At 39.0% G+C, this 27,550-nt stretch overlaps 2 protein-coding genes across 11 annotated transcripts in view; both read right to left on the reverse strand.

Moving 5' to 3' along the window:
- Window positions 1-27,550, reverse strand: part of LOC103041110 (zinc finger protein 239) — a 217,613-nt gene that overhangs the window by 26,629 nt on the left and 163,434 nt on the right. For 3 of the 9 annotated variants that reach the window (XM_049476789.1, XM_049476787.1, XM_049476792.1), the window contains exon 2: window positions 5,499-5,573. Coding sequence is in view for 6 of the 9 variants with exons in the window: in XM_049476784.1 (XP_049332741.1) it covers window positions 659-1,963 (1,305 nt within the window). In the remaining 3 variants the exon portion in view is untranslated. Of the gene's footprint in view, window positions 1-231; window positions 2,073-5,498; window positions 5,753-27,550 lie in introns of those variants that run through there. The other 6 variants (XM_015603098.3, XM_022679325.2, XM_049476784.1 and 3 more) reach the window with 6 other exon arrangements.
- Window positions 9,444-27,550, reverse strand: part of zeb1a (zinc finger E-box binding homeobox 1a) — a 37,989-nt gene continuing 19,882 nt past the window's right edge. For both annotated transcript variants that reach the window (XM_007239381.4, XM_007239382.4), the window contains exons 2-10: window positions 25,099-25,260; window positions 24,968-25,015; window positions 23,969-24,106; window positions 22,887-23,089; window positions 21,702-21,807; window positions 17,103-19,024; window positions 14,901-15,509; window positions 13,276-13,450; window positions 9,444-12,725 (exon numbers count right to left, since the gene is read on the reverse strand). In XM_007239381.4, the coding sequence (XP_007239443.3) occupies window positions 12,094-12,725; window positions 13,276-13,450; window positions 14,901-15,509; window positions 17,103-19,024; window positions 21,702-21,807; window positions 22,887-23,089; window positions 23,969-24,106; window positions 24,968-25,015; window positions 25,099-25,260 (3,995 nt within the window). In that variant the 3' untranslated portion in view covers window positions 9,444-12,093. The remainder of the gene's footprint in view (window positions 12,726-13,275; window positions 13,451-14,900; window positions 15,510-17,102; window positions 19,025-21,701; window positions 21,808-22,886; window positions 23,090-23,968; window positions 24,107-24,967; window positions 25,016-25,098; window positions 25,261-27,550) is intronic.

The raw sequence follows: 27,550 nt of genomic DNA on the forward strand, positions 1-27,550 counted from the left end.
AGAAGAAAATACGCCTTCTGGAGAGTCCCGACCTTAACTCAATTGAGATGCTGTGGCACGACCTCAAGAGAGCGATTCACACCAGATATCCCAAGAATATTGCTGAACTGAAACAGTTTAGTAAAGAGGAATGGTCCAAAATTCTTCCTGACTGTTGTAGGTTGCAGGTCTGATCTGCAACTACAGCAAATTTGTAACACCCAACAATAATTATATGGCTCATGCACACACTTTATGTTTTACACTATTTATTATATAAAGAATTCATATATATTCCAAGAGATGGTACGAGTGCATAACAGACAGATTGATGTTTTATAGTTTATACACACTCTTCCGACTGAGCTCAGTTCATGTTCATTCTCAGTTCTCATAATCTCCAAGGCCTTGTGTAATTGTGACAGCTACAGAGATGGCATATTAGTAGATCATATATGACTACATCATAACCCACTAGTATATACAATTGCTTCTTTCATGTTTTGTAATATCTGAAACCCTTCCCACAGTCTGAGCAGTGATATGGTTTTTCTCCTGTGTGAATGTGCTGGTGTAGTTTGAGATTACTCAATTTACTCATAGTCTGCCCACAGTCTAAGTGGTGGTGCGCGTTCTTCCTGTACGAATGCGCTGGTGTATTTTGAAAGAATTCGGTGCATTAAAAATCTTCCCCCAGACTGAGCAGTTTCTGTCCTGTGTGAATGCGCTGGTGTCTTTTGAGATCACGCTGTGTAGTAAAACTGCTCCCACAGTCTGAGCAGTGATACGGTTTCTCTCCAGTGTGAATGCGCTGGTGTATTTTGAGAGAACTCTGTTGAGTAAAACTGCTCCCACAGTCTGAACAGTGATATGGTTTCTCACCTGTGTGAATGCGCTGGTGTCTTTTAAAATCACCCTGTTGAGTAAAACTGCTCCCACAGTCTAAGCAGTGATAAGGTTTCTCCCCTGTGTGAATGCGCTGGTGTATTTTGAGATCATTCTTGGTTGTAAAACTCTTCCCACAGACTGAGCAGTGATACGGTTTCTCTCCTGTGTGAATGCGCTGGTGTGTTTTGAGATTACTCTGTGAAGTAAAACTCTTCCCACAGTCTGAGCACTGATACGGTTTCTCACCTGTGTGAATGCGCTGGTGTATTTTGAAAGAACTCAGTCTATTAAAACTCTTGCTACACTCTGGGCACTGATACGGTTTTACTCCTGTGTGAATAAGGTGGTGTCTTTTGAAATGACTCTGTGTAGTAAAACTACTCCCACAGTCTGAGCACTGATACGGTTTCTCTCCTGTGTGAATGCGCTGGTGTCTTTTAAAATTTTCCAGTTGATCAAAACTCTTCCCACAGTCTGAGCACTGATATGGTTTCTCTCCTGTGTGAATGCGCTGATGTCTCTTGAGATTTTCCAGTAGAGTAAAATTCTTTCCACACTCTGGGCACTGATACGGTTTCTCTCCTGTGTGAATGCGCTGGTGTTTCTTGAGATTTTCCAGTTGAGAAAAATTCTTTCCACACTCCGAACAATGATAAGGTTTCTCTCCTGTGTGAAAGCGCTGGTGTATTATGAGATTACGATGTGAAGTAAAACTCTTCTCACATTCTGAGCAGTGATAGGGTTTCTCTCCTGTGTGAATGCGCTGGTGTATTTTAAAAGAACTCAGTCTATTAAAACTCTTCCCACAGTCTGAGCAGTGATACGGTTTTTCTCCTGTGTGAATACGCTGGTGTGTTTTGAAATGACTCTGTGTAGTAAAACTGCTCCCACAGTCTGAGCAGTGATACGGTTTCTCTCCTGTGTGAATGCGCTGGTGTATTTTGAGATCACGCTGTGTAGTAAAACTGCTCCCACAGTCTGAGCAGTGATATGGCTTCTCTCCTGTCTGAATGCGCTGGTGTTTTTTGAGATCACTCTTTGTAGTAAAACTCTTCCCAGAGTGGAGAAATTTCTCCTTGACTGGACTTGGATTCATTTTTCTGTGAGATTTAGCAAACAACTTTTGCAGGTACTGAAGATTCTTCTGGATTGATCTTTGGAAAATCTCCTGGTTGTTTGAAATGATCAGTTTCAGAAGAAGATTTCTGAAAAAGACAAAGATTTTTTTTGTACAATTAAATTAGAGCTAATCAATTAACTGCAGATAATTATCTAAACAAATTTTGCCATATAGGTAAAACTACTGAGAAAGGTCAATTATTACAATGGAACGATTCACAATTTTATACATTTTTCTATATTTCAGCCTGAATGAGCTGTGTTCTGACCTGAAGCAAAAAAAAACTAAAATTACAGAAAATGAACGTTTAGTATTAACGTTTTTATAAATTCCTGACGACAGTTCATTATTTTTTCACCACAGGCTGACAGGGATACACACGCCTCCCTGTCCAAATTAGAAGTTATTGGAGTAAAGACTTGTTTATTTTATATATGTAGATTAAAATCCCTTGAATACTGTAATTTCTAAGGAGGCTCGGGTCCTTCAGGATCTGCCAGAAACTCCTGTTCATGTTCTAATAGTGTTAGCCAGCATCCTCTTTTATGCTGTAGTGTGTTGGGGAGGAAGCATCAGCAAGAGGGATGCTGGACGACTCGACAGGTTCCTGCTCCACAGACAGACTCCGAAAGTCTTTTGTCCCTCAGGCCAAAAGACTGTTTAACTCCTCTCAGCACAGCATACTGAAGACTCTGTGACACCTCTTTATTTTGGCAACTCTGGTCACTCTATGGACACACCCCCATCTCTGCAGACACACTCTCAGAGATGCCCCATTACATTATTTTTATAGTTCTACCCTATTTTGCAGTAGTAGTTTATTTACTATCTACTGTTTACATCTCTACAAGTTTGCACTGTTAAATTTAATTGATTATATAACTGTGGACTTGCACTGTGTGTAGGGTTGACATCAGTTACCCTCACTTTATGCACATCAACTAGTGTTCATTGTCTACTGTGTTCAACTGCACTACTTCCATTCTCCATTACACACACACACTAAAGACTGTACTTCTATACTTTTATACTTAATATTTTATTGTATATCTTTATTTGTCTCATTATATTTTATCCTTATTTTGTAACTTTTGTGTATTAAGTATTACTATGTACCTGCTGCTGCGTGGTTAGAATTTACCCTCAGGGATCAATGTTGTATCTATCTACCTACCTATCTAATATAAAAAAAACACTAATGATTATCTGTTGGGAAAATATAAGTGTTTTGTGCTTTTTAACCAGAAAAACTGCAGCAGCTCCACCGTCTATGGTTTAACTGCATTCGTTCTCTCTACACCTGCAGATTCAGAGCAGCAGCTGCTGCTGTAGTTTTAGAGAAGATAACGTTCCCACAACTTCATTACCTCTTAATAAATGTTGCTAAAGCCTGATAAACTAGCTCAACAAGAGGACTCTCGCTTTTAGTAATTATACGTTAACTCACTCACATTTAGCTAACTTAGGGTTGCCACCCCCCCCCCTAAAATACAGAATTGTCCTTTATTTGGCAACTAAATGTTGCGTCCCGTATTGAACCAACAAGGAATGTGATTTGTTCTGTATTTCCAAAAATGTTCAATCAACATGTCTGTTACACGCATATCAACTCTAACCCCCTCCTCCCCAGAAGATGTCAGTGCATGGGGCAATAACTTATTTTAATAGACTTAATGTCTTCTTAAGTCAAAATGACCTGTTCAAATAACGGTTTGAAGTGTTTTTCTATAGTTATGCACGTAGAAATTTACATGAATTACATTAATTTCTTTTATTTATTTGGTTTATATTTTACATGTTTGTTGTTGCACACATAAATATTTTAATTAAATTCAAGTTTAAGCTTTAAGTATGACTAATTGCTTTTCTGATCACCCCTTTACTAAAACACAAGCTCAGAATAAAAACATCACTGCTGCAGGTGACCCTTCTCAAAAATGCGCCACCTGTGGTGGACCTGGCCCAGAGGAGCCGTGTTGGGCGTCCCTTATTTTAAATTCTGAAATGTGGCAACCTTAAGATAACTTACTTAACAAGTTACCATTTTCTCAGAGTTTACCATTCCACCTTAAAAAACTGCTACTAACAAATTAGCATTTTACCTCAACTTTCCTCTCCACCTTAAAAGCGGCAGCAGTTACCCAAACGCTTTTTATTAGATGTTCTGTAATTGTAGTTACACGTTTAGTCAATAAAAGGACTGTATATTTTAGTAAGGACATTACTATACTAACTCTAATTAATGTTTTTAATCATTAAAGTGCCGCTTGTTTATCATTAAAATAACATGTTTCCAGGGAACAAGCTGTGCCTGTAACTGACAACTACGGTCAAGCCAGCCCCCACTTCAAAACGCTTGGTCAAACTAGCCCCCACGCTGTTGCGGCAAGCGTGAGAAGGAACACATTTCAAAATAAAAGTCCCCCCCCCCCCTTAATATCAAAACATTATGCTGTGGAGTGGTATTAAAAGGAATCCACATATCACCACATGTTATGTCTGATATCACATGTCAATTTCATGTAGTCCTGGTAGTACACAAAATAAAAGCCCTGTAAATTATAACAATTATGTTATTTTAATAATAATACTACTACTAATACTACTACTACTACTACTAATAATAATAATACTTGTATGTGTCACTCACTTAATAACTGGGCATTATAATGTGTCATTTCAAAATAAAGGCCCTTTAAATTATAACAATATTTTATTTTAACACAATGTTTAGACTGTTATTAAAAGGAATCTGTCTGATATCACAGGTCAATTTCATATAGTCCTGATAGTACACCACTTGTATGTTTCACTCACTTAATATCAGAACATTTTGATGTGTCATTTTAAAATAAAGGCCTTTTAAATTGTAATATTTATGTTGACATGTTTATGTTAAATTGACATGTGATATCAGACATAACATGTGATATCATGTGGATTCCTTTTAATACCACTCCACAGCATAATGTCTTGATATTAAGGGGGGGGGGGGGACTTTTATTTTGAAATGTGTTCCTTCTCACGCTTGCCGCAATGTTCAGTGTATGCGCGCTCTGAGAAACAGCGTGGGGGCTAGTTTGACCAAGCGTTTTGAAGTGGGGGCTGGCTTGACCGCAGTAACTGACAGGTCAATAAAATACAGAGACTCTGTACTGATACTGGGATTATTCAACATTAAATTTTCGTACAATTTCACTAAAATATTAAAATTAATATTAGAAAACTGGATAAAAAGATTATAATATAAGGTTGTGAATCAATAGGCAGCGCTTACTGTGCTCTTTATAATCACCCTTCTGTGTTTCTTAATAGTGTTTATTAAAAATAATCCCATCTGTATGAACAGACAGACTGCTGACCAGAGCTAACTAGGAGAAGATCATCAACCGGATCCTGGATGAAGCTGCGTCTGTGCTGTTTAAATGCTGCAGCTTTTGATGTTGATGTGTTTCTGTGGGTCTAGGAGTAAATGTAGAACAGCGTGTTGAAGAGAGGAACTTCTCCATACCTTCTGTAGTTCAGCTGATCCTGTTCCTCCAGCGGTGTGGGAGAACAAAGCTCCAAAAACACTCCAGCTGTAGACCTCCGAACAAAGACTGTAAAAAAAGATGGACGCCGTGTCGCCGTTCCGATTCATTCAATGAAAATGAAGCCAAAATCTTCTGCCATGTTGGCGAGCTTGAAATCCGAGTCTGCGCAGTAGAGACCAGAGGAGGGAAAAAGACTGTGGAGAGACAGCCTACTCATTTAAATAACCCCGCCCCTGAGGGCTGCCTCCATAGAGCTCTCACAGTCTATGATCCCACCCACACATTCATTAGTTCCACCCCGGCTAGGTGTAACCCAGCCCTTTTACAATTCATTATGCTGTAGCATTAGCTTAGAATAAAACAGAATATACAGGGTTCTGAACAGATTTATTCACCACAGAATGTGACAGAGGCCGGTTTTTGAAAAGCCTATTCATTTTCCTCATAGGGAAAAATAGCTAAGACACGGAAGCCATACCAGGACTACAGAATGATGCACGACTTCAGTGGTCTATTACTGTTTCTGCTGAAGCTGAAAATCTCTTAACTGGGTTTTTCTGCTCTCTGGAGATTCTCTTGTTAAGCTCCTGTTCGGATCCAGAAGTTCGCTCAAAGGTTCCTGTCAAAATAAAAGTTCTGCTACAACCTGATGCTTTCAAATAGTATTATTATTTTAGAAAATGATTTTAAAATCCATATAAGAAAATTATACTGAATTAAAGTTAATTTTCATTTTGGCTTCAGTTTTTCAGCTTTCAGTTTTTCCTCTTGGGCTTCTATACTCTTTGGTAAAGTAGCTTTGGTAACTAGTTCTTATTTAGTTAGCTAGCTAACCAAATGTACTAACATTAATTTTGGTGTATTTGATCATTTTTTGTATAACTGTTAGAAAAGCATAAACCTGTAAAAATATCTTAACTAACTGTAAAACGTGTGTAACACTGCAACATGCCAAACGACTCAGCTGGGAGTTGTAAAGGTTCCTAATGGAGACTTTTGATAATCCATCCCATGCAGCTCAAGTATTCTCACACAGTTCCTGCAGATTGTGCAGTAGAGGTTTAGGAGAGTTAATACTGTATTCAATAATATCCCAAATATTTTCAATCAGTGATAGGTCTGGCAATGCTGCTGAAATGGTAGCTGCGTGTAATGAAGACCAAAAATATTCTGCCATTGGATTAAGATTTCCCTCACCCCTGATACGCTTAAACAATAATACACTCGAGGTTTGTGCTATAATGTGTAATATTGGCACTGCTGTGCTGAGCTACGTGTGCCTACGACCGCATCACAGCAGTTTCAATATTACACATTATAACATGAACCTTGAGTGTATTGTTGAGATTATACCACAGTTCCATTATCACTGTTTATTAAAATATTTTGAGTTGACAGGATGAGAAAATGCGATCTGTTTGGTTATAAACACTCCACAAATTAAAATAGTTCCATAGCTGCTCCGCTTGTAGCTGCGCTGCACTTGAGAACATTGCTCTGCGTTATCTGCCATTTCAGTAAAAATTGTGGAAATCTAAGCTTACTGTAAATAAACGGAAGCGCTTTACTCACTCAAATGGACATTTTTCAAGAGAGAAATTTGTGTTAATTAAAGTCCAGTGCTCATTTGACTTTAAAAATAAAGGTAAATTTTTTAACAATTAAAGTTTTGTTTATTTCGGCGCCCCCAGCGGCAAGACCTGCAGAATTACAAGAGACCACTTTAAATTCAACCTAAAATACCCTATATTATCTGGAAAATAAATACACTTATCATTTGGCTAATTTATTTGTGGGTTCGCGTCTTTGTCTGCGCCGCCTATTAGAGACATGGTGTTTCTGCACTATGTCTATGGGATCCAGCAGCTCCCAGTGGTGTATAATTACATTTGGTCTCATTTGGTTTGTAAGAGCTGAATCGTTGTTAGGTTACCTGTATGTGGCGGATTAATACATCAAGAGCTTCGGTTACAGTGCATTAACAGCTGATAACAGCACTCTGTCAGCCAATCACATTGCAGGGTCAGAACTATGGTATAATTGACGTTTGACAAACTGCTCATACTGTCGCTGACTGCAGGGTTCACAAGTCGTTGGTCATTTTAACCCAGAGGAATCTGGGACTCATCACTGAAGATTCTCCACAAGTCACATGACAGTCTGGCCAAATTTCTTCTAGGAGCAAATACTTTATAATTACTTCCGATTTTGACAGCAAAATATATTTATATATTAGAAGAAAGTGTAATATTATATCTTACATAAACTATACCCTATATACTATATTCAATGTATTCAGATACTTTTAGTTGCACCCATTGCAAATGCACATTTACACCACTGATCTAATCCCTGTGGAGAAGTATTGATAATAGTATAGAATAGAACAAAATGAACACAAACCTATTGGCAGGCGTGGGATATAGAGGAGCACTGTGGAGCGGAGGAACTGTGTTCTCTGGAATGATGGCGCTCCATCATATACTGTTGGATGGGATGAGCTGGAGAGTTGTGGATGAGGTGGTGGTTGAGATCATCCAACACAATGACCTCACTAATGCTCCTGCTGCTAAATGCAATCAAATCTATTAGAAAGCCCTTTATACTCCCAACAAAAACACAACAAACCCTTAATACCCTCTAAACCCTTAATTGCAGGAGAAACAATGACTGAAATCGGATTACTGCAGTTATCTAATTAAACAACATACTCAAATATTTTAAAATTTGATTAATGTGTAAAAATATGATTAAGAAATATTATAGAAAGCGTTGGATTTTAGCTCAGTAATCAGATTTCTCAGTGTATGTAAACTTTTAACCGGATTATTCTGTTTAACACAGCGCCTGCCAGATGTAACACTTTCAGAACATCGCTGAAACTTAAGGATTTAAATAATCGTCTTCTTCTTGCTGATGGATGTTCATATTGTGGCTCGGTGTGTTAAAAAAGCCACTGTTGGATTATTGTCTGGTTGCAAAGAAAAAAATCTGATTATCGCCTGACTCGTGTAAACTGAGGTTTCCCATTATCTGATTACCTAAACTCATGTAAACAAGCAATCAGATTATAAACCCCAATACTTTTGTCCATGTGGTTTATATACATAATGTTTGAGTTTGTTTTAATGTTTTATAAAAAAAAACACAACATAAACCATTTTAATGACAGCTTTTTAATACTGATGGTAAAAACATACACAATATACACGTGCATTATTATAAACATGAACATTTAAAATAAAACATCACAAGGAATAATACTGTAATGTGTTTTTATGGTAAAATCAACACAAAAAAAAGTCACATTCACCCATTTGTCTTCCTTCAAGTGCCTTTTCCATCAAGTGCACTCTTCATTCATTTAATTCATCACTAGTGTATTATTTCCTTCTTACGTTATAACTTCTTCCTACTGTTCCTGTTCCTTATATCGAACAACGGTCCCTTACCTCCAAAGGACCAGTGTGGGCCTCAGGCTTTGTTCCAAATATAGAGAATTACACTTGGCCATATCATTGATATCAGGCAAAACGTGAACAAGCTTAAAGTCTAGAATTCCTTTACTGGGGGGAACAGTTTGATCCACAGTGGCCCTTTGATGCTAAGGTTCTGAACAATCAAAAAAATAAAAAAAAAATCTATATTTTGAGTACAAACGCAAAACTGAGGCGCGTGTTCTGCATTGGCCCCAAATCTAACCCAAAGTGAGCTGCAGTATGTATTCACAAGGCCACCCCTGACAAATTCACTCTGATGCTGCTGAGCAAATACCAAAACTATAAAATATGGTAACAGCTCAACTTCCATTTAATTTAAGATTTACTTCTCCTTCAAAATTAATATTAGATATTCTAATCTGACCATCTAGACTCAGAGTCTAAGTTTTTCATATCGGCTTGAGTGGCACTCCAATGCTACATAAAAAAAAAAATCTAAATCATAAACCAGATTTGAGTAATTGGCTCTTTGGCCCATGTCTACACTCTGACATGAGTGTGTTCAGATTTGGAAACATGTCTTAAATTGGCTGATAGCAGATTAAAATGGGTCCACTGGTTAAAATGGTTATGGAGTACAGAGTTAACAGGTATGAATGGCACTTACAGCTTGGCGGTCTTGCATAAGGCTGGGGGTGTGGGGTTCCTTAGAAACACTTCATAGGTCATCTAACATTGACACAAGTCACACATTTAGACAAGACAAAAATTTGGGGTGCACCAGGGTCACATGATACGAGAAAAACTGTGTAGTTTTGATTGGGTAATTTCAAGAAATCAGTCGAAATAAAATGACCATTTCAAAGCTTATATACTGCCTCTGTCCGGCAAAAACTTCTACTAAATCTACTAAATGGCAAGTTTACAGGAGAAGGGAAAAAAATGGTGGACCATTAGGCATTCTGATATAAAATAAATTGCAAAATTCACATTATGTCAAAAAGGCATTGTTCACACAGCAGCCACTTTAATATGTGGTACTAAAATTTGATTTGTATATGTATCCGATTTACATCTGATTTGAACCAGATCAGAATTCATGTGACTTTTATGTCAAGCAGAGGAAAAAAAGGCTGTGAGGAGAAAAGAAAATGGATGTGAGGAGAGCGTCATTTAAACAGCACAGTCTGCCCAGTAGAATGTCAGATATGGATACACAAATAAATATGATTGTGTGAACTGTTGGAAATTTAGAAATATAGCCTGAATTTGGTGAGAAAATCAGATTTGGGTCACTTTTACCTGCTGAGTGAACACAGTCCAAGTGACAAATAGAAAATGCTGCGTTTTTAATCACTACTTTATAGTAGGCTGTTCCAAAGTGAAGGATCCTACATATAGAGAAATGACTAGTGTAATGTGAAGGGCGCAACTGATGTATCCTTCATAGGCCTAGGTTGCCCAAAAATATTTGCGTTTGTACATTGTGAAAGGAAAAAAAACACCACCATAGAGATAACTGCAAAAAAAAAGGCAAATAAAAAGGCAGTTATTGTGTTTTTGCGGAACAGCGACGATATTCTGTTCAGTAACTGTAATCTGTAAACTCTTGTTTTTTAAGGGGATGGGAGAAAATGGAAAGGTATTCTATTGCACATCTCCATATCATGTTTTGTAAAATTCAGTGCACCCCTGAATTCACTAAAACAAACATTAAAATGGTTTAAGTAAACCAAAACAAGAAGAAGTCAAACAAAAAACACCAAAACAAAAAGGACATAACACTGGCTTTGAGGTTGTGACGCACAATTCCCTGACTGAAGTTTTTTTTTATTTTTTCTTCTTAAATGGTGCCACGTTCCTACATACTATACCACAGAAAAGTGCACTTCATAGGATGTACCATCTATAAAGAATCATAAACACAGCAAAAAACATCAAAACATTAAAAAAACTCGCTTTATTTCTTACCTTCTCTGTTTGTGAGCATACAGAATATACTGTCAAAAACATTATTTGTATGCATTTATCCTATTCGTTTGATTATAAAAGGAGTGCTTAATTTAAGAAAATGTGCAAATTTGTACCAGACTAGCTCTAATAGTGGTACTGAAGTCAGTTAGCTGCAGTTAATTCACTTGATTGAAACACTTGAGAATTAATAAAATTTTGGTTCAGTCACAGCAATCATAACATGAAACAATTAAACTTTACGAGGGCTGCACAATAAATTGATTCAGTATCGATCAGTGATATATATATATATATTATATAACACTGCCCAGTTTTATTTATATGACTCCAATCTTAGACACACAGAGTGCGCAATTAATGTTATTACATTCTGAATCACTGACTGTATTCTTTTAATATGGCAAAATCAAAAATCAAAATGGAAACATATTGCAAAAATGAATGCAATTTTTTCAATATCATGCTGCTCATATTTCTTTGAAGATTATTTTATCATTTGAATAAAGCTGAATCTTTATAGATGATCCCATGGTACAGAAGTGCAAACTGGTTTCCTTCATAAGGCGAACAGGCAGATGGCAAAACAAAATGCTACGCTAACACTGGTTGGCCTACTTAAAATAAGAATACTGAACGGTATCTAAAACTTGAGGCATTATGTATCCATAAATAAACAATCCATAAATGTACCTGCAGTGCATTTTAGTTTTATCTCTCAAAACATAGTGACATACTGATAAAATACTGATTTTAGTAAACTTCATTGGCAATAAAAATGTATAGAAATCTCACCTGACTGTACAGACGGAAAGTTTCAAAGAAAAAAACATTGAGTAACACTGACGTAACATACCTGAAGCTGGTTCAGGTGCAGTAACACATTTGAACTGAAACTAAGAGTGAAACCTTCAGGTTTGTTTGATTGAAATAGTTTACAAACGCTGTATTTTTTTCTTCTTCACCGGAAAAAAGAAAGAAAGAAGTTTGAGGATCAGGCACACCTGGGCTTCATACACAGTAAATTACTGAGACACAGCTTCTAAAGTAACCCAAGGTCGTCATCATCGAGACTTGGCAAACGACTCCTCCGAGTCTTCCTCTGTGACCAATTGTCAGTCACTTGAGAAAAGTGGGGAAAATAATTATTTTTTCAGTCGTTTTATCCCTCTGCTGTAGCCACGCTCCTGCTTTCCACACAGTCAGTTACCTCACTGTCCTCCGGGGGCTCCAGCTCCTGCTGCTCCTCGTCCGTGCAGTCCCCCAGGTCCAACTCGTACACCTCTTCCTCCTCCAGACCATTCATTCCCTCAGGTTGCCTCTCCATCGCCTCCTCTTCCTCCATCAGGTCTTCTTCATCTTCACCTCCTCCACCCTCCTCTTCCTCGTCCTCTTCATCATCCTCATCATATTCCTCCCCAACTCTGACCACTCGAATTTCACTCATGTCAAAGCCAGCAAATTCCATGTCTTCGTTTGCATCTCTCTCTCCCTCTTGCTCTTCGTCATCCTCCTCCTCCTCCTCCTCCGCCTCGCTCTCTCGTTCGTCTGGGTCCGGGTCCGAGTCGAGCTGTGAGGAGGTGCTGGCCGGCTCCGGCTGGTTGTGAGTCTCCTTCTTGCAGTAAGAGTAGCGATGGTTCATGTGCTGGGAGTAAGAGCCTGAGTGCGAGAAGCGTTTGCCGCACTTGTCACACTGGTAGGGCTTCTCACCGGAGTGAAGACGGGTGTGCTCGATCAGGTGGTGCTTGTGTTTAAATGCCTTCTTACAGATGCCGCACTCGTGGGGACGCTTACCTGTGTGGTGATTTAGAAACAGAATGAAAACGTAAGAAAAACATGCAGGATATCTGTAGACATGGAGAAATTACAATTAAGGCTTTTTAATATCACTCAGTTATAAAATGAAGACCACTTTCTTAAAAACAAAACACCACTCGTACTCGTTCCCAAGCACATCTGTTAAGAGTTTTTGCCCGGCATTCATGTCACAATCAGATATGTCCTTATATTCTCCCAAATGTGGGTCCACATAACAATTGGGTTTAATAGACCTTGGCAAGAAGCTCAGTTCACACATACCACAGTTGTTTAATTCATTCTAACAATATAACATTATATTCATTCTCTAATTCAGGGTTTTCAGTTTTGTTTTGTGTAGCTATAGCGTACATACGTGTTATGAACATGTTAAACACGCTGCAAAGTTTCTAACAAACATTCCATTATCATTATAAGTGGACTTGAAGTATTTTGGACTTTTTGGAGATGACAGCAGCGCATAAATACGTCCATATGTGCTCAGCACCGACACCATGTACCAGTAATTGTGTGTGATTTATTGTACCTGTGTGTTCGTATTTGTGTCGGAGCAACGAGCTGCTCTTCTGAAAGATTTTGTCACACAGATCACATGCGTATTGGCCGCCCAGCAACTTCCTCCGCTTTCTGTTTGGGGAGAGGTCACTTTCACTCTGCCCATCCCACATGGACAAGCTTTCAACACCAGCACTGGCCTTCTCCTAAAAAAAAAGAAAAAAAGAAGATGGTCACAATAAAGGTTAAAAATAGAAAATAAGTAAAGACTTAGAAATCATACAAAGATAAGGAGTCAAAACTGGGAACATTGGTGGCTGAGACTAAGACAAGACTGAGATCTAGATTTTTTTATTGTATGGAATTAAAAAGAAATGGAAGAAAAATGCTTTTTATACATACAATTAATCATATGTTTTGTATAATAAAACATTAAATAATACATAACCTAAAATGATTACTAAGTATTATATTATAATATCAGGCAATCTAAGGCAATCTAATTGATAATAATTATGTGTCCCTTCTTGGCACATTTTCCCTTTTTATCAATAAACATAAAAACATTATAATAACATTTCAATCTACCTTAAAACAAAAACTATAGAGTTAAGCTTGCATGGAAATAATCATTCGACCCTCAGCAGTGTAACGCGTCATGCAGCTTTCAAAGTTTCAAAATTGAGTGGCGGCATGTGTCTGCGCTGGTGTGCAAACATTAAATCAAACTGTTTCTATTAAAAATATGCACACTATCACTGAGTGCTAGCTATAGTAGATGGCATGTCGCTTTGAATTTATACAGAGATTAAAACAGGCTAATGCTAAAGCTCATGATGCCTCTAACCTAACCTCTTTTTTACCTGGAATACATTGTATAATATAATAATATAATTTAGGATAATATAACTGTAACTTGTAACAGACCCATGATGCCCATGTGGAAACCTGAACCAAAGATGAGTCAATCAGTCAAGTAGTACAGTGAGTAAGTGTGATTCAGTGAACAGACAAATCTGCATAACGTACGGATCTGATTCTATACTCTTAATAAGAATCATACCTGCAATCCCCCAGGGACTATGTCAGGACCCCCTAGTTCAGGGGTGTTCAAAGTCTGGCCCTGGGGCCAAATGTGACCAACAGACAGATAATAAGTGGCCCTCTGCATCATTTTAGGAATACGTTATTAGTGGCCAACCATCACGTTTCAGTTTTTTCTTTTCACTTGACAGTGGAAACAGTACACTGCACCACTGTCTCATTTAGTAACGGCAGCAAAAAAAGAGGATCATAGTGAGATTTGTTTAAAACACCACCACGTCAGTATCAGTGGAATGCTGAGAATGACCCACCACCCATACAATAGCTGCTCTCTTGTGGTCTGCATATTTTATTATCCTCAGGACGTCGAGCATTGAAGAACAGGATGAAAAGAGGTTAATAAAGTATGCAGAAAAACAAATACAGGATTACAGTCTTTAATTTATAGAACTGCAAAGTGTTCCTATATGATTAGTGAAGCTGAAACAATATGATGGGATAACGAGACCGAGATGGGACTGAAACAAGGAGGTTGTCCTAATGTTCTGACACTCCGTAAATTAATATCTTTAATTGCTGTCCAGGCCTAGTTGAAGTTGTTTGTTTTCTCACCTGACAGTCATTAAGTATGACTGCTCCTTCTCTGTCTGTGGATGGTGGAGTGGTGGTGGTGATGATCTTGCTGGTGGAGTTGGTGATGTGTGCGGTGCTGTTTGTTGAGGGCGTGGCGTAGGTGTAGGACAGCTGGGGGATGAGGATGGTGCGTTTGTTGGGGGAGAAGGCAGCTCGGAGGCAGGGAACTCCACCCGGCTCTGCTATGGCAACCAGTGTTTGCAAAGGTGCTACAATGTTTATGGGACCTGTGGTTGGTTGTGTCACATAGATGGTGCTGCCAGGCAGTGTATCTTTCTTGAGGCAGGTGAGGTTGAGCGGCTCCTCCTGTGCAGGCAGGGACTGCTTGGTGGTGGACACTGATGTGGTAACTGAGGTGTTGGCGTTTTTACAGGAGGACTTTGGGAGAGACAGGTCCAGAGGTTCAGCTTGTCCTTCCTCCTCTGATTCTTCTGTCTTTACTATGATGAGATCACCTGCGGAGAGGTTCAGTGGAGAAGAAGGGGCACTGTTCTGCTCCGCTAAAGAGTCTTCATGGTGGTCACTTGAAGTGTTGTGGATTTGGGGTTCTGTGTCGGTACTTGGGTCTGATGGAGTGCTTTCAATAGTCTGTGAGTGAAAAGAATATAATTAGAGTGAGACTTTAATCAATGACAATTTTCAGAGATGACAGAGCTAATCTCACATGTGACTAAGCTTTTACCTACTTTTCTCCTCAGTTTATTTGAGACAAATTCTCCCAACACTAGAAGGGCGTGGTAAAGTGCATGCCTCTGCCCCAATACATGTGAATTCAGACTCGGCCTCTTTTCCACCTGCCACTGATGCAGCATCACTGGATAGCCAGCACACTCAGAGAAACCAGCATCATATGTGTTCACATGTGAGTGATGAAGGGAGAGAGTGACCTCTACCCACCTAGAGAGAGCATGGCCAACTATGCTCTCTCGGACTCCGGCTGCTGATGACCAAGCAGCACGATTTAGAATTTGTGACACAATATAATCCGGGATATAAACTTGCAGTCCTCACAATCATTAACATATACCTATGATTAATTACCAGCATAAAATAACTGTCACTGTTGTGACTGCCTTTAACCGAAAGACAAAATGCTAATTTGTTCCAAATGTTAAAAATGGACATGGATACAAATACTGATACGGACAAAGCAATCTGTCTATAATCTGCATTTTTTCCGTATTTGTGCATGTTCTGTAAAACAGGTATAGACAGCTCCGAGTGGTCCAGCGGGCTAAGCGCTACCACTATGATCAGGAGATTGCTGGTTCGAATCCTAGTCATGTAGCCTTGCTCTCTCTAGGTTGGTAGATGGCACTTATTCCCCTCATCACTCCAAAGGGTGATGGCGATCAGCACAAGGCGTCTGTGAGCTGATGTATCAGCTGATGTAATCCTCAGAGTAGCGCGCTGTGATGCTACTTGGCAATGCTGCGTTAGCAGAAGTTGGAAAAGAGGCGGAGTCTGAATTCCCATGTATTGGAGAAGGAATGTGCTAACTTTAACCTCCTGGTGTTTGGGCATCATGAGTGGGTTCGGTAATTGGCCAAAAAAAAAAAAAACAACACCAAAAAAAACAGGTATAGACTGAAAATCGTCTATGGAGTATCAATATTTTTGCTTAAAGGGGAAATCTGGTGTGAAATGGACTGTAGTGAAACATGGTAGTGAGTACAAACTTTTATTGAATAGCCTACCTCCACTAACCCAAAGCATTCCAAAATACAGTGCTTTTAGCTGATGCTCTGTACAGGCTTACAATGCTAGCGATAGGGGCATAGCGATGCCCATGCAAATGAATCACTATTTTAACACCACTAACAAGCTCAAAGTAGCTCTACACTTCATTGGTAGAATTCCAAGGTACAAAATGATTTCTAATTAATTTTAATTCTGCAAATGCATGAATTCCAGCTGTTACTGAAAATATTGCTAGCACTGTAAGCCTGCTGAGAGCATCGGCTAAAAGTGCTGTATTCCGGGAATGCTGGGGTGAATGGAGGTGGGCTATTCGACAGAGGTTTGTACTCCTTATCATGTTCTCCTTTAAATACTTAAAACTCCACTGCTGTACTAAATCTTACCCCAGTGACAATGTATATTCATTTTCCTACATACATGGGTATAAATGAGGCTTATGAATGTTCACATCTCCTAAGCATTCACAGATTTTCCACTTACTTGCTGTTTGTTTTTATGATGGCCGAGAGCTCGGAGTGATATCTTCTTGGAGCGCATTCTTTGGAACCACCTGGTGACTACATCCTCAGGCAGGCTGACTGATTCGGCCACTCTCGCCAGGTGCTCTTCAGTAGGATCTGAGTCTTTACTGTACGCTTTGAGAAGAGGCAGGAGGCACTCCACTGGAGGTCCAGAGTCATCTTCCCCCAGTAGACTGGAGAGAGATGTTCCAGATCCTGGGTCGTTGCTGTTGAGACAGTTGAAGATGTCTTCGCTGCTGGGACTGTTGTCACAGAAGAGGCACGTGGCGTAGTTATGGAAGCCGTCGCCACATGCAACGCCACAGTGAGCCGTTGACTCGAAGCCGGTGGTCTTCACTGCTGTTCTTACTATCTCTCTCTCACCGTCTGATCGTAAAGCCCCTCCACCACAGTCTGTCTGATTCCCAGAGTCGATCTCCGTTGGAGACATGGGCTCGGTTTTGATCTGAATGTCCTGCAGCAACGTGCCGCTCAGGTCCTCAGGCTCGCAGTTGTCTTTGGAAGTACTGGAATCTTCTACAGCCTGGCTCAACTGAACAGGAGACGTTTGCTTTTCTGGCATTGCTGTCTTTTCAGGGCTCGACTCCTGCTCTGTGCATTTTGACTCTATAGGTACAGTTACTTTTGTGTTTGGATGTACAGTCGTTAACTGTCTGACTACCAGCCCCTGCGACCCGTCTGCTCTTCTCAAAAGCAGCAGTGTTGGCTGCGTGTGCTTGGTCTGCGCAGGGTGTGATTGGAGCAGCTTTGTTACCTTGATGATGGATGGTACTTTATTGGGGTTAGTTTGGACGGGTTTAAGGATGTTTATCTGCGTGGGTACATGCTTAGCGGTATTTGACATTTGAGTTAAAGTGATGTTTGGTTGTGAGTTAACTTGCACCACCTTTGCGGGTTGGTTTGAGTCCATCTGCACCACCTTTGGAGTCTGAGATGAGCTAACCTGCACCACCTTCGGAAGCTGAGTTGAGTTGACCTGCACCACCTTGGGAAGTTGGGTTGAGTTAACCTGTACCACCTTAGGAGGCTGAGTTGAGTTAACCTGTAATAGCTTTGTGGATTGTGTTGAGTTAACCTGCACCACCTTCGGAGGTTGCGTTGAGTTCATCTGTACCACCTTTGGTGATGCCACATTTGACTGCAGCACTTTTGCCTGTGCCACAGTTGGCTGTGTAAGAACAGGCTGTAACGTGTTGATCTTTGAAGTGCTGATTTGTGGGTCCATATTGTAATTGATGATGATTTTGGCATTTCCTTCTTGATCTACCACTGGGAGAGAGATGGCAGAGATCATCTGCCCCTGAGGCTGAGGAGCCTGCATGACCATAGCCTGTACTTGTGGTTGCATCTGACCAACAACCTTAGCGGTAGTTCCATTAGCGTTCGTGGTAGCCACAACCTGGCGGATCACGTTTCCATCCATTGCTGCTTTCAGGGCGTTCTGCAAGTCACTCAGGTTAATACTGATTGGCTGGACTAGACCCACAGTGGGTACAACCAAAGTCTGTACCACACCCTGAGGGGCAGCAGTGGGAACAGTTATTCCAACCCCATTATTTGTGGTGGCAGTGGTGGTGGTAGTGGTTGTGGAAACAATGGGCGTAGTTGTGACTGGCTTAAGTTCGTGGTTTACAGGTTCTTGTTTGATCTGTTTGGGTGGGAGCTGTTCTTGTAAAGGTTTGTTACAAATGTCCACTTTCTCTCGTAAGAGAATGCGCGTGGGCTGCGAGAGGGTGAGTGCAGCTTTGACTCCTGGGGTGCGAGAGAGGCCGTTGACAGTAGGGGGAGGTCCTACACACTTCTTACTGCTGATGTGAGAACTGTAGGAACCAGAGTGAGAGAAACGCTTCTTGCAGTTGGAGCACTCATATGGCTTCTCACCTAGAGAAAAGAGAGAATAACACAGTTATAGTCCTTCATTCTTCAGTAACACAGCAGTTCATACTAATTAAAATCAGCCTTCCACACACATGGTATCTGCAGTTAAGAGATTTTTTAAGTCTTTTTAAAACCACTTGGAGACAAAATTAATAGAACTTTTGCCATTCCAAAATTGCAAAATTCACAAAGTACCAACATCAAGTTTTATAGACTTTACAGTTACTTTTGACAAACATAAATTAACAGGTTTGCAAAATTAGAAATGGAATTTTCCATATACCCAAAAAAGGGTCTACTGCAAATCATTTGAATCATTTAAACATTTATACTTTGCTATGCCTACATTATTCTGCTAAATATTTTTACATGCAAAATTAAAACCAAACCTGTATTTACAGTCTGTGGCAGATTTAAGACATTTGTGAAATGGATTTAAGACAAATCAAAGCTTTTTTTGAATACTAAAGACTTTTTTAGGGCTCCAAAGACACCCAGCACACAAAGCCTAAACTTAAAAACTAGAAAGAATAAAGCCTGAAACATCATTAACAAAACATGAAACACTAATGCCAGCCCCCGGATGCTGTACAAACTGAATGTGTTTTCTGTCGTTACTGTAGAAGGGACCCGATCTGGTTACTTTACCCCGATCTGATTTAAGTCCCTCAATGTTGAGTATCAGCCAAAATTATATATAACATGCAGCCTTAGTTTATAAAAGATCTGCTGCTGATTAATACTGCAATTAACTCACTTTATTCTGCACTGATTCACTTTACTGATTTAGTTTAATAGTTATTTTAACCATATTGTTTTATAGTTTGTATAGTTTGTATGATTTCTTTTAAAGATATTCTAATATGTCTGTGTGGCAATAATGTCTGGTAATGGTGACTTAAGGACACCAGATGGCACTCTGAACACTGGGGTTAAAACAAGGTTTCAGAACTCGATTATGATTAAAATGACTGATACCTGACCATTAAATTGATAAGTAAAACAATGTAGGTATGAATGGATGGAAGGTATTTTTGTTACATAATGTTAATTGCCTGTCAATGTTTGTTAATGGCAATATGACAAATGGCAAAAGTTAAAAAAAATAAATATATTGATATGCCTTGATTGGCTCTGAAACTGAGTCACTGGATCAGATCGGGACATCCTGTTGGCTGATAGAGTAGCAATCAATAGCACCACGAAAGCTGACTGTAAACAGCATACATGTGGTACAAGACAATTTGACTGTTGCTGTAACAACATCTTGTAAAAAAGGTTATAGCAGCTTTAATTAATAATTATTAATTAATAGTTAATGCTGTGCTGTGTAGTGTACTGTAACTAGTGGTGTCAATTAATAAAATATGATTAGATTAAATACAACAGAGTTCTTTTTCCTTGGAGTTTAATAATGAGTATTTAAATATAAATAAAGAGACTGTGTTATGTATATCACCTTTTTTACTTCCAATAACTTTAATTCCAGTAGAAGATTCCCCCTCCCTACTGGTGAGCAAAGGGTCTTTCAGCTACCATAAGAGAGGAAGCTGGCTGAGCCACCAGCCCCCCAGGAAGCCCCCAAGGAGCAGGTTCAGGTAAGTAGAGCCAGCTTTTGAAATTTATCTGCACCCAATGACCATTAAATGTCCCAAGAACACTTGATGATGGCTTTGTAATGTGCTGAGTACACGTTTTACACAGATCTTTTGCATCAAACAGGAGGAAATCTAATAGAGGAAAGCTAGTGTAGCTGCATGTTTGTGTTTGTGTGTAAGTAATGAGTGAGAGAGAGAAAAAGACAGTGAGTGAGAGAGAGAGAGAGATATCTCATATCTCAGCATCAATAAAAAGTAATGTACTTGACATTAGCGACACAGTTTTTATGTTGCTAAAAAACTTAATTCATTTGCACATTAAAGTTGCCAGAAAATTTTGCTTTTAGAAAATTTTTAATTGGGGCAGTCATCATTAAAGCATTAACGCACGCAATTAATTTGGGATCAGTAACTCAGCATAATTGGTCAACCTGAAACTCGTGGACCTGCTGCGCTGCGTGATGAACTGCCTACTGCTGCTGCTGGAAATGCTGCGGGCGCAGGGACATGCGGACAACCTCATCTGCATCTCTGTGAGCTGCGGCGTGCAGCTTTTTACCGTGGAGATGTTTACAATAAAGTAAAAAAGAGTATTCTCTATCTAATTTGTCATGCATTCTTTATTCCAGCACTATACTTTGGCTTTATCTCCCCTCAATCATACAAGTATATACTAGTATTTTAATTGACAACACTAATATAAATGTAATTGCATTTTACATTTCTTACATTCATTATTTTATTTACTTTTAAATATCCCTTATAAAAACTAACGTCTTAATGAAGAACAAGTGCGATTAATTGCTGTTAATCACAGAATATTGTTGTGATTAATCAGATTATTTTTTTAATCGATTGACACTATTTTTAAAAGCATCTGCGTTGGCATGCCTGCAGTAAGTATTTCAGTGTTTCAGGTCTTAGGCAAACTGGGTAAACCAAGGTAAACTGAGTATCTGAACTGAAGTGCTAAAACAACATCATTACATCATACGAAGCCTCTGTAACGATGCTGTTGATAGAACTTGCAGTCAGGTACACAGTCCACAAACAAAACACCAGGCAGTGCTGGGGCGACTTACCGCTGTGAATCCGCAGGTGTTCCTTCAGGTGATGTTTATATTTAAAGGCTTTAGAACACTCTGTACACTTAAACTTCCTGTTTCCTCCAGACTGTGGCACTGCCCGCTGAGAAAGACAATGAGACAAACAGAGAGAGAATCTGTTGTTTAGAAAAACCCTAAATTAGGAAAAAAATTATAGAATATAAAAAATTAAAATACATTTTTGAATGTTCTGTCTGATCAACTTTATAACACGTCTATTTCCGCATGTTTGGTTGCAACACATTCAAAAAATGTTAAATATTTACATTTTTACTAATTTTCTCACAAAATTCTGAAGAAATTTAGGTGTTATTATGTCACATTCTTTCTGTAAACATGTCGTAATGTGTGTGGGTTATGGGGTCATTATGGATGCATTTTTCTAATTTTTAAATTTTACACACATTCTTTACTGGAGACAGTTCAGAACTGCAGGCAGGTCAGTGCAGTACCTGTATGCTCTTCTTCTGCAGCCATACCTTGGTAATGGATTACATTAGATTTTCTAGACTATTTGGATTTGCCAACATTGACAGAGTAAAAATAACTTTAAATATAACTGTTTCTTAATATCATCACTTTAACTTTAGCAACATTGGACGTTTAGTCGCAGGCATTGCTAATGCTGTGTTAGTAACGTTGGATTACTGCCAAAAAAACATACAGTTAGTTAATATGCTCTTTTCCAAGCAGTTTTTGGTCCTGACTAAGATACACTGCAAATAGAAACAGAAACTGTAACCAGTCTGGAATGGCACAGCAAAGCATTAGTCACTATTTGGCCCTGCAGTGGAAAAGTGTTTTTTTGTGTGCAGAGACTTCAAGCTGACATATGCAGATTGTTTGTGATTATTGTTGTTTGGTTCATGTTAGTCTTTAATGCTGCATCACAACGACCAAGACCAAACTAATAAGCTTTTATTCATGTTTCTTTTTGTGGAGAAATGTTAAACACCAGTACAACTTTCCACAACATCCACCTGCACCCACTATCAGACTCACAAAAACCCCCATAATTTATGTCACCTTGAGCCATGAGCACACTGGTCAATTTTCAACCTCACTCACAAGATAACACCTTACAACTTGTACAGGTGTGGGCATTCCCAAGCCATTTAACATATCAGTGTGTTTACAGAAAGGCTCTGGTGGTGCAGGTACCTGTTCGCGTCCGTTTTTGTGAGCGGTCATGTGACGGTCAAGCTGTGTGCGGTAGCTGAAGGTGTAGCTGCAGAGGGAGCAGCTGAAGTCGTTGTCGCTCTTCTCATGACGCAGTTTGATGTGCTCCTTCAGAGACGTGTGCCGCTTATACCCCCGGGAACAGTAGGGACACGTGTGCAGCTGGGAGAACTCGTCCGGTGTACCTGAAAGTGGCAGTCATAGAGACATATTGGAACAAAAACAGACAGAGATCTGTATTAGGGATCCGGGACTTTGGTGTGGAATTCCAGGTATTGTATTTTTTTTTTTTTACTTAATGACCTCTCCATCTTCTAACAATCCTACACAAAGAGCTATCGCTGCAACTAATGATTATTTCAATTAATTGAATAATCAACAACTATTTCTGCCACAATCACCACAGGTCCAAGGCACAGAGCACAGGTCCTGCTCCTGCTCAGGTCTGCACACCCTGCTGACCAGTCTCTGCCTTAACAAAAGTTTCCATATTGAATCGCAAATTGAATAGTTACAGATAAAACTTGCATGCAAAAAAGGTTTTATAGCTTAATCAGATGTATTTGTGTGAACTGAGTGAGTGAGCAGAACCCCGCCCCTCCCCCTCTCCACTGTGTTTCTGTCCCCAGCAATTTGTGCAGTCCATTGCAGTTACAAAGATTTTTTTTTTTTTTACAAATAATCGATAATAACCATTGCTATTCAAGTTGTGAAGTTGCAGTGTAAGAAGCGAATACTTCATAGCAAAAAAAAACCTGGAGGCATCATTTTCATTTTCATCATCAAATTTCCTATCAGTATTTTAAATCTATATTTTAGGAAGTTAAATAAAATATAACTAGCTAGGTTGACTGCACAAAGAAACTGACATAACATAAAACATGCATTACATGAACTTAAAAATGATCCATAATAAAATAAATTTTAAGTTTTCAGCAAACAATTTAAAGGCAACCAGTTTTCTCAAATGATTTAAGTTGTTTAATATATCCAGGCTTCAACATATCGTCAAAACACGTATTTGACATCCTGTAGTACAGTGTCCCAAACAACATGATCAGTACCGTTCTCATCATGGCCTCCTCTCTCAGGCGTGCTCTGCTCCTCCTCTGGAACCTCTGAGTAAACAGCCTCTTCAGTCCCCTGCTGTGGTGATCCATGAGCGTGACCTTCCTCATCCTCTTCGTCAGTTATGCACTCCTCTGTTGAGTAAATACAGACAATAAAGCAGATTAAGACTAGGATTCTCTCAATATCATTGTTAGACATGTCACAATAATCAGGTTATTGACTTATACTATAATATATAACAAACGCATTAATGCACACAGTTAACTTTAACATGTTCTTGTTTTTAATGTAAATAATTCCCGTGATTAAGTTTATAGAGCCTGGTTGTCAAGGTTGCAGCAAGGACGAGTAGGCGGACGTAAATGCAGTAATTTAAATGAAATAAGAAAAAAACAATAAAGTAAAAATAACACAAAACTTGAAAAAAACAAACAGACAGGCCTACCCAAACTAAACAGAGAAACAAAAACTGGGAGCACGCGCACAGACGTGTAACACGCACAAGACCAGACACCGGAACACGGAAACAAAGTTGCTATAAATACAGGAAACACCTGTGACAGGTAACGAGAGGGCAGAGTTACAAATGAGACACGTGGAAATAAAAGACTAAGGCAAAGACAAGAATAAGCCTTCTTAGACAAGGTGCCATATGAGTGTGTGGTGGGGGGGGATTAGAACAGAGATATACTTAAAACACACACACACAAACACACACACACAAACACACACACAAACACACACACACACACCTGCTCCTACTTAATGTTTTAAATGATACACATCTGTTCCTTGAAACCAGCCAAGAAACACACAATTGTAAACACTGCTCATGTGAACTTTAGCTGCAAGAGATTTCCCACCTAACACAACATTATAATAATCCCTATATTTACACTGCCTTATTATTATTTCCTCAGAATCCAACTGTGTGTGTGTGTCTGTGTTTGTGTGTGTGTGTGTGTGTGTGTTTGTGTGTGAACTCATCTTACCTTTGACTCTAATTTCCTGTATCAAAGGGTCTGGCCCCAGGTTGCCATCTGCACAAATTCCAGACATTTGATTAAGAGATTGTTGGATTAACTGTACAATAAAAATATATAATGAGTTGTGATTTACTGACCGTCCTCTCTGTGTCCGTTGTGTAGCTGCTGCGATGCACTGAGCTGGAATACTGTGGGCTTTTCTTCAGGAGCGTCTGAAATACTGTCCTCCTCCACGATGTGGAGTTTATCTTCATCGTCGGAATCTGACGCTGCTTCTGACACATTGGAGAAACTCCTCACTGCAGGAAAAAGAGGAGGAGAGTGTGCTGTGATTATTATTTGGGATTAGTCTTTTTTAGTTTGCTCACACAGTGTTCAAATTTTAGTCCAGGTAGTCCATGAGCCATAACCAGTACACTTTCTGATACATATGATACACAGCTTTACGACTTTTAGACTTGTGTTACATAATATTCTGCTGATTCTAAATTCTGGGGCAGAGGCTGCTATTTTGAGTTTTATATCTACAGCTCTGGGAAAAAAAATACCACTTAAAAATGATGGGTTTCTTTGATTTTACCAATTAGATTTTTATTTAAGAGGAAGATGGATGATCACAAGCCATCAAACCAAGTTAAACCGCATGAATTTTTGCACCAGGAGTGACAAAGTTATGCAAAAGCAGTGTGTAAGACGCATGATGCATGAACATTTAACACAAAAACAAGATAAACAAACAGGCAGCACTTGGTGATCAGAACAAGGAATAAACTAGGACTGAAAACAAAGACGAGGAGCAACTATACAGATGTGTAACACGCACAAGGCCAGACACCGGAACACAGAAACAAAGGGGCTATAAATACTAGGGCTGCCACAAACGATTATTTTTATAGTCGACTAATCACCGATTATTTTTTATGATTAGTCGACTAATCGGATCATACGTTAATTGAATATAAAACACAGTTTATCACAATAGAATGCAGCTGCTATTATACAACCAACATTAGATTTCAGCTATATGCTAACTAAAAATAAAAACAATTAAAATCATAGTTCATTAAACCTTTAATGAAATATGCAGCTTGTTGTAACAGACAATTATTTTACTGTTTAGCATAAAGTGTAAACAACTGTGTAAAATAAGGATAAGGCACTGGCATTTATGAAACATCTCAACCGTGAGGTTGTTTGAACTATTATGAAAAAAAAGTATATTAATAAAAAATGCCTCTCTGTCCAGATATTGTGTACATTACCGTACACAGGGCAGCGGTCTGCACAGATCTGATTGGCAGAGGAGAGCGTTTGGTGATTTTACACCACACATGACTGATCTGTGAGTTTACTGCACCGAAAAGCACTGAAAACAGAAGCCACTGTCAGAATGAAATCCTTCTCTGTAGTTTATCGGTTTGGGACGGCATTTGTGACAACGTCTGGGTCCGGATCCGGATCGCGGTCCGCCTATTAGTGACCTCTGTTTTAAAGCTATCAAGATGAGTAAGTTAAGTACTAAGTTAACGCTCTGTTTACGCTAATTTTAGCAGCTTAATAGCAATTTAGCTTCTTCGTCATTTAATCAGCCACAACATGCCTCCTTTTCAGGTGCTCGTGCATCGCGGTTGTGCTGCCGAGGAAGGCAAGTTCTTCATTGCAGATATTGCATTGCACGCGTTTCACTTTTATTTTCTTGGTGATCCCACACTTTTGAGTTCTGTAGCGGGGTAGCCATGAAACCAGAGCCTGTCTGTATAATGTCCTGAGATGTCGTCCACTACCTACCCCGGTTTCCACTACTGCGCATGTGCGTCCAGGACAGAAAGGCAGTCGCAGCAGTTTGGAGAGAAAAACAAAGAAAAAAAAAAAAACGACTAATCGACTATTAAATTAGTCGTCGACTATTTTAATAGTCGACATAATCGTGACTAGTCGACTAATCGTGGCAGCCCTAATAAATACACAGGGAAACAGGAAACAATAAAACACCTGGGACAGGTAACAAAGGGACAGAGTTGGAATAAATGGAAATAAACACAAAGATGGAATAAACACAAAGACAGCCCAGAAAGGCTAAAGCATGACAGAGCATATGATATTTTAGCATATTGTGAAGTTCCTAATAGTATTGACATAATATAATATTATAATATAATTAGGCATGCCAAGCACATCACCAGTGCTTAAAAAGACTGACCCACCTGTATATCTAATTACACATAGTTTCATTAGTCCAGTTTAATTGGATGAATTGAAGTAAACATTTTTTAAAGTATTTGAATAGTGTTTTTAAGATTATTTACATTATTGGAACATTTTGACTGCAATCACAAGATACAGGGTGAATCAAAAGTCACAAGTTACAGAAGCCATGCTAACAGGAAGCCCTGTCCAGTAGTTTGACATTAAGTACCTCAAAAAAGATTGAGAAGATAGGACCCTAAAATTAGAATAAAATAAAAATGAAATAAACTAATATTATCAAAAACTTTATCTTTTACCATTTTTTTTATTTAATTTATTTACCAATGTTATTTTTTAGAGTTTACTACACATGCCCATTTTTTTCTGTTTTTGTGCACATAC

This window comes from Astyanax mexicanus, chromosome 4 (assembly GCF_023375975.1).
Source record: "Astyanax mexicanus isolate ESR-SI-001 chromosome 4, AstMex3_surface, whole genome shotgun sequence".
NCBI lineage: Eukaryota > Metazoa > Chordata > Actinopteri > Characiformes > Acestrorhamphidae > Astyanax > Astyanax mexicanus.